The sequence below is a fragment of the Mixophyes fleayi genome, chromosome 2 (genome assembly GCF_038048845.1).
Source record: "Mixophyes fleayi isolate aMixFle1 chromosome 2, aMixFle1.hap1, whole genome shotgun sequence".
Lineage (NCBI taxonomy): Eukaryota > Metazoa > Chordata > Amphibia > Anura > Limnodynastidae > Mixophyes > Mixophyes fleayi.
Window position 1 is genome coordinate 259,475,717 of NC_134403.1, and position 7,736 is coordinate 259,483,452.

General features: G+C 43.5%; 1 protein-coding gene across 1 annotated transcript; it reads left to right on the forward strand.

The window, feature by feature from the left end:
* The first annotated feature begins 3,683 nt into the window (after positions 1-3,683).
* On the forward strand, positions 3,684-7,240 carry TOMM6 (translocase of outer mitochondrial membrane 6). Its single transcript, XM_075196006.1, has 3 exons — positions 3,684-3,889; positions 3,971-4,083; positions 7,011-7,240. Exons 1-2 carry the CDS (start codon positions 3,708-3,710, stop codon positions 4,065-4,067), a joined length of 279 nt encoding a protein of 92 aa, XP_075052107.1. The 5' UTR covers positions 3,684-3,707; the 3' UTR covers positions 4,068-4,083; positions 7,011-7,240.
* Positions 7,241-7,736: the final 496 nt, after the last annotated feature.

Consider the following 7,736-nt stretch of genomic DNA (forward strand, 5'->3'; position numbering starts at 1 on the left):
CTAAGTAGGGCACGACCTGAACTCCCTTTAGGTGAAGACACGCTGCCATCACCGACATGATCTTTGTGAAGACCCTTGGAGCCGTGGAGAGGCAGAAGGGAAGGGCTTGAAACTGATAGTGGGAGGCCCCCATTTTGAATCTCAGGAGAGGCTGATGACTGCTCCAAATGGGAACGTGGAGATATGCATCCTTTATGTCTATGGAAGCCATAAACTGATCTTTCTCTAAGCCGTTTTTTACCGACCTCAGGGACTCCATCCGAAATTTGTCCACTCGTAAGTGCACATTGAGGCTCTTTAGGTTTAAGATGGGTCGAAAAGACCCGTCCGGTTTCCTGACCAGAAAAAGATTTAAATAAAAACCTTTTCCTTTCTGCTTGTCTGGGACCCTGCAAATAACTCTTTGCGAAAGAAGAGAGGCGACACAACCCTGTATCGCATGTCTTCTTTGTGGATCTCGGGGTAGCAGGGTTACAAAGAAACAATGTGGTACCGGACCCAGCAGGTCTATCATGTACCCCTTTGATATAATGCCCCGAATCCAAGGATCCTGAGATGACGCTGCCCACTGTTCCTGAAAAAGAGACAGACGTCCCCCACTGCCGCCACCTCCTGGAGAGTAGAGTGGCAGTCAGGACGCAGGCTTCTCCTGAGCCTTGGAGGCCTGACGCCTAGCTGCAAACGAGGACCTACCTCTGACTGAGAAGCCTCTAGCATTAGGTTGTCTACCCCTAAATGACTGGCCCCTAGGAAAGGAGGTCCCCCGAAAGGACTGCCTAAAGGAGCTAAAGAGCGGGGCCCGGCCTCTACTTGTGTGTACTGGCAAAAAAGTGCTTTTGCCACCCGTTGCCTGAGAAATCATACTATCTAACTCCGGGCCGCACAAACCTGCTGCTGAAAAGGGAATGGTTTCAAGGGATTTCTTAGATTCTGAATCCACCTCCCAGGATTTCATCCATAACGTTCTTCTTGCTGAAATTGCTGCAGCCTGAATAGAGGAGGACACAGACGCTGTGTTCTGAGCCGCCTCATAAAAGCTACCCTGATGCCTCTTTGAAATGTAAAGCATGGGGAAGTAATTCTGAGTTCTGTAAGGCCTCTGCCAGTTGTTCTGCCCATGCTTCCATGGCTCTAGCAACCCAAGCTGAAGCAAATGTGGGTCTAAAGGAAGAACCCACTGCTACAAAAATAGATTTTAGCTGAGATTCAACTCTGCGGTCAGTGGAGTCCTGCAGAGTTGCTGTGCCCGGGACCGTCAGGATAGGGTGGCGGGCTAAACAGGCTACCTGAGTATCTACTTTAGGGATCCCTTCCCAGCGAGCCACGTCCTCTTCCTGCAATGGATACAAGGAGGAGAATCTCTTTGGAATAGAGAACCTTTTATCAGGCTGTTTCCAGGCTCCCTCAGCAATATCTCTGAGTTCTACAGAAGGAGGAAATCGAATAACCCTTCTTTTGGCTTTCTTAAAAAGACTTCTGTCTATAGAACTAGGAAAACCCCTCAGAATCTGAAAGGACCAGTAGAGGATTAGCGGATCTAAGCTGCTTTCTTTTAGAAGGGGGCAAATCTGGGGATTCAAGCAACTGGTTTAGCCTGTCTAAACCCTTTATAAATGCTGAGGACCATGCAGGTTCTGTCGGAACCGGGGGCTGATCCGTTACTAAAGAGGAAGGTCCTGCTATAGCCGTTTCAGTAGAAACTGTGGCCACAGGAAGCCCCAAAGCTGTAACAGCATTACTTGACCCCGCAGGAAGAGCTGCCACACTTAGATTAAGTGATAATCTGTGCTAAAGAGGAAACCGACTGTGTCAGAGAAGCCACCCAGGCTGGCTCCTCCGTCAGCGGGGCTGGAGTGTGGAGTGTGTGGAGTGAGAAAAAAAAACAAGTAATCAATTAATCTATAATAAAAGTTGTACTTGTGTTAAACAAACAATGTGATATTTTGGCAAGTAAGAGAACCACAATTTAACCCCTACTAGCCCCACTTTGTAAACCACAAAATACAGTTTTCCTGTAAATGCTTAAATAAATCTGCGGTACTTAGCCAAAAAAGGCCACCCAGGGGAGAAGTCCAACAGTAGTGTCCTGGTGCCTGCTACCTCTGAGATAGCAGTGAAAGCAACCCCTAGGTACCTCCAGTTCTCCACTCAAAGAAGCACAGTCATCTGCACTGTGCCCCGTGACACTGCAGTTGCAGACCCCGGAGACCGCTGAGCCAGTAAAAAAAAACAAATAAATAAATAAAAAAACAAAACAAAAATCAAAATAAAAGGAAAACAGGCTGGAAAGCAGCCCCAGTAATAAAAAAAAACCCATGCCCTACCACGTTGGGCACTTAATCTAAACTGAAGGCCTAATAGTTAGAGGGAGTTGTGCTGGGGAACTTCTAAGTGTCCTCAAGACTGGTCCCTACACTATATTCCAATATTTCCTGTTGTTCCCCAATGGATGGCTGAGAAACAACAAAATATAGTTATGGATAAATAAGAAGGCTGAAGTATGACATCTCAAAAAACTGCCTAAAAAACTGAATGTATTCTTATGTATGGCCGCAAGACTCATCTTCCTCTCACTCCGCTCCTCCTCTGCCTCCCCTCTCTGCCTTGCCTTACACTGGCTTCCCTTCCCCTACAGAATCCTTTTCAAACTCCTCACCACCACTTACAAGGCTCTCTCCAACTCTACTGCCCCATACATCTCTAACCTTCTTTCCATTCACACTTCCGCCTGCTCCCTGCGCTCAGCCAATGACCGACGCCTCTCCTCCACTCTTATCACCTCTTCCCATTCCAGAATCCAAGACTTTTCCTGTGCTGCCCCCCTTCACTGGAATGACCTCCCCCATTCCATCCGCCTCTCTCCTACTCTGTGCTCCTTCAAACGTGCGCTGAAATCAAACCCACCTCTTCCTCAAAGCCTACCAACCATCCGTATAACCCCTTTTTCTATACTCCACTCGCTCTCCCCTTGCCTTAGCTGGCTCCCCCTGTGCCAGTCTGTTTTTCCTCCCTTAGGATGTAAGCTCACATGAGCAGGGCCCTCTTTCCTCCTGTCTCCTTACCGTTCTTCTGCTCTTTGTTTACTACATCGGCCAGCCTGGAGTTTCTGAAGCATTGGTATTTTTGTTTATTGGTTTGTACTGTTTTACCCTGTTTAGTCTACTGTTTGTACTGTGTATGGCGCTGCGGAAACCTTGTGGCGCCTAACAAATAAAGGATAATATTAATAATAATAATTATGTTTCTGGAAATTTAAAATGGGGTTTTATTTTTGTGAGATCAGTATTTTATGTACTGTGTTCTGCGTATAATAGCAATTATACTCATGACCTGTAATGGTAATAACATCATCTTACTAGGTCTGGGATTTGTAAAATAACGAACCACAACATTTATGGCAATAATGGTCTCTGTATTATTCTCATTGGCTGTAAAGGCTCTTCTCTATCACACAAAGGATGCCTCTTTTCATTTCTAAGTAAGAGAAAGACAGGGACTGTGGCAGCGGGGCATGTAAGAGAAGAGCTGGCGACTCTCAGGATATGTGATTGAATGGGTGCATTGAGGGGAAGAATCACACATGCCTCCTCCCCATCACAGTAACCTCTTCTTCTTCACCACAGATTTCCAGAAACACAACAGGACAATTTGCAGCACCTTCCTGTACTGTGTACCATGTGACTGCTGCAGCCACATGACCTGATGTCATGACGTCTGAAGGGCAAGGGGATGTAGTCACTACTGAGCTATCTCCCAGGGTGACAGGAAGCAGTTTCTTCAGTGAGAAGGTGATGGCGCCCGGTAGTATGGAGAAGGGAGCAGGGAGTCCTCCAAGTGGCTGGACCCGGAGAGCGTATCGGTTTATCACCGATAGAAATGACTTTCGCCGGTAGGGATACATGTAGCCTATGTGGTGTGTGTGTATGTGTAGAATGGGGAAGGTTACAGGACTGATCTCTCCTCTTTACAGGAACCTCCTGGTGAACCTGGGACTCTTTGCCGCTGGCGTTTGGGCCGCTAGAAACATGACTGACATTGACTTGATGGCACCACAGCCCGGCATGTAGAATATAGGGATACCAGGTGAGAGACCAAAGCATTTATATTCTCCTTCACATTTGGGACTCTACGAAGATCACGCAATCCACTAGAATCTGAGGACAGCCAGAATAAGGACAGACTCACAGCATTTATCATACAGAAAAGGGGATATACTGCACATCTCTATACATAATTATATACAGCCATTATTTTGTAGATCTTTATTTTTCAAGTATTTAACACTAGATTATTTAGCAGTATTTAGACTTGCCTAGTATGCATTTTATAGGGTGTTCTTAAAATGTGAAACAGTGAAATTGGAATAATTCCTGGAGTTCCATCTGCTGGTAGTGGGGTGCTCAGTGGGTGAGGTACAGCAGGTAGAGACTGGGCTATTTCCCTCTAAACTCTGCTGCAAGCGAGCAGATGACTGAATTGACCACCGGCAGGAGGCGCTGTCACCCAGTTCCGCTCAGTATTTTGCTAAGTTCTCCAGACATTGCCCACGTGTGTTGTATGACTTTCTTTAAGGACACATTTCAGTATATCATTGCTAAATGCTCAACTATGCGTAAAGCTAGCCAATTCTGACTTTATTCTGAAAGTTATATAATCTTGCATACATTTTCTCCTGAAAACTATGGTCTGTTTAGAAATTCTCTAAAGTATCACAACATATTTGAAAGGGTACCAAGATAAACTGTTTAGTATAATCTTAGTTTTTAGTATAATCTTATTAAGCATGCTTATGTGATCTATGTTCTGTGACTGCAGTAATGGCACAGCATGTTTAACAGATGTGTTCAGTATATCGCCTCCACATTTTTATAGTTTAAGGGGCCGAATTACTTCTCTGCAATTTGCTACATGGTGCCTCCAGAAAGGTCACACAAGCACTCCATGGTGATGCAAAATCACAGATTTTTCTTCACATCCCATAGGAGGTACTGTAGCACCCACAAATGAGCAGTCGAACATTGAAGTGATGTTTGGCAGCTGATCACTGAGAATTGAATCAGGTCCGTTAACGTGCTAAAAACCCCCAAAACTACCGGCTTGCCTTTTGTTTTTATAAAACAATTGGTATACATGGCATTAAGCAATTTTCAACCTTTGTGGATTTTCCCTCTTACCCTAACACCATAATATTAGCTACAGCTATCCAGATCTTTCCTCTGATAAATTGAGAAATGTGGATTAAATTGATCACATGTAGCCTCTCCACAGCACCATATCAGGCTCTCAAACTATTTTGTTAATATGAAGCATGTGTAGTAGTAGGGTTTCTAAAACGATCCATTTTGAACTACATACATGGATTTGACCTTTTCAGAGAGTTGCAAGAGCATCACCTTAGATTATGCCTTTGCTCACACTCCACATGTTAGATAAAAAATGTATTGATCTGTACCCATATCCACACTAAGGAGGGGGAATTCAATTAGCCACAAGGTGCCACAGGACATCCCCCTCAATACCATCCATTTTCCCTCATCTCTATGGGACACAGTGGCAAGACTCTTGAGGTAATGTGTCTTCACATACTGTTCCAGAGACACATCACATCTCCTTGCGACCAGTCCCCCACATCCTCAAGTATGTGGGGGTTCAAGTGGACACCTGAACATCCATTTGTACTTGTTTAAACATCTCATTCAAAAACCATTGGCATTAAGATGGAGTAGGTCCCCTTCTTGCTGGTATAACATCCACTCTTCTGGGAATACTTCCCACTATATTTTAGAACATGGCTGCTGGGATTCACATTCATTCAGCCGCGAGAGCACCAGTGAGTTTGGGCGATAAGGCCTGGAACACAGTATTCCAATTCATCCAAAAGGTATTTGATGTGGGTGAGGTCAGGACTTAGTGCAGGCCAGTCAAGTTCTTCCACACCAAAATTGGAATCCCCCCCCTACCCTACGGATCTCACTTTGGGCAGAGGGGCATGGTTTTGCTACTCGAAAGGGCCTTTCTCAAACTGTTGGCACAAAGTTGGAATCACACAATTCTTTAGCATGTCATTGTAAACTGTAGAACTACGATTTCCCATCACTGGACCTAGGCAAAACCATGAAAAAACAGATTTGGACCATTCTTCCTACATCAAACTTTGACTGTTCGTAATGCATGCTCGTGGAATCCATAAACCTCAGATTCTTCACGGTCACATTGCGAAGCGTTATTAGTCACTCCCAGGAACACATTTTTACTGTTCGTCAAAATGACTGCTTGACACCACTCCAGTCTGTTTGGCATTGTAGCTGCTTGACCATGGATACCCAATCCATGTAGCTACAGACAGTTATTGTGCTGAAGTTTCTTCAAGAGGAAGTTTGGAATGCAGTAGTGTATTGCAGCTAGACTGACTATTTTTACATGCTAGAGTACCCCAGAGTTCCTGTTCTGCGAACCTGTGTGCCCTACCACTTCACAGCTGAGCTCTGAAGTGGCAGGACTTGGTTAACTAGAGCAGCTCTAGCTGGGTAGAAATTTAGTAAAACTAAATTGTTGGAAAGGTGGCATCCTAGGACAGTGCCAAGTTTTAAGTTACTGAACTCTTCAGTGAGACATTCTACTGCTGTTTGACTATGGAGATTGCATAGCTGTATACTTTATTTTACACGTCAGTTAGCAGTTTACACAGCTGAAATGGGCAAACACAAATTAGAAATTTTGTCTACATACCCAAAAGTATTTGATTGGCTAGAGTATCTAATATTGGCTGTAAAGAGAAAGATTTTATGTGTTTGCTAGGAGTAAACATTCTTTTTCCAGTAAAAAAAATAATAATTTTATAAACTACTAATGTATTACTTTCCCCATGGATTGAAGATGCATCCTTTAATTTTAATGTGTTCTTCCAATTTATTCAAGTACAGTCTTTTCCAGAATGCAGCCACTGTTTTAGTCTTGCAGTTATCTGAATTTCTGATGGAATCATTTTCTTGTCCCCATTTCTCTTGTAGTTTGAACTTGATTCATGCTAGTGGGTAAGCATGCACTTCAATGCAACAGCAACTCACCATTAAGAAGTGTCAGGAAGGACATTTTGCAGTGCTATACGGAGAATGGACCTATAATGTACTGCTGGAAGTGAAGACCGATTTATGAACTTGCTAAAAGCCCAGTTGAATTATTTATTTTGTAAAAAGGGATCACCATACTGATGCTGGCCAAGTTGAATAAAAATAAAGAGGCATTTGTTGTGTTTTGTTTTTTTAATAGGAAACATTTTTACAAAAACAAGGTGTAAAAAGTAGTTTTACAAAACTCATAGAAACATAATTTCTACCCCCATCCCAACCAAAGAACTTCGCTTCTGAAATTAACACAAGATTGTGTCTTCACTCACGGTCACTCGGTGCCCAATTAGAATTTAAAGAGATTTACACCTATGTGGTGGATGAGTTGCAGTAATGACTATTAGCTGAGTGCTAATGTTTGCACAGGGGTGTATATCACAACAAAAAGCAGGACTACATGTTATTGGAAGCAGCTATTTATAAAAGTAGCAAGCAAGTCTTAATTTTTCATTCAGTAGAGCAGTTGTTTACAGCCCTGACATCAGGTACCCAAAACAGTGCATGGTTTCCTTTGCCAAGATCCCCATATTGCTTCTCGTACACAGGTTTATCATCCTTAATCAATTTAGACAAAATACACAGGCATATAAATACCAATCATTGCAGCAC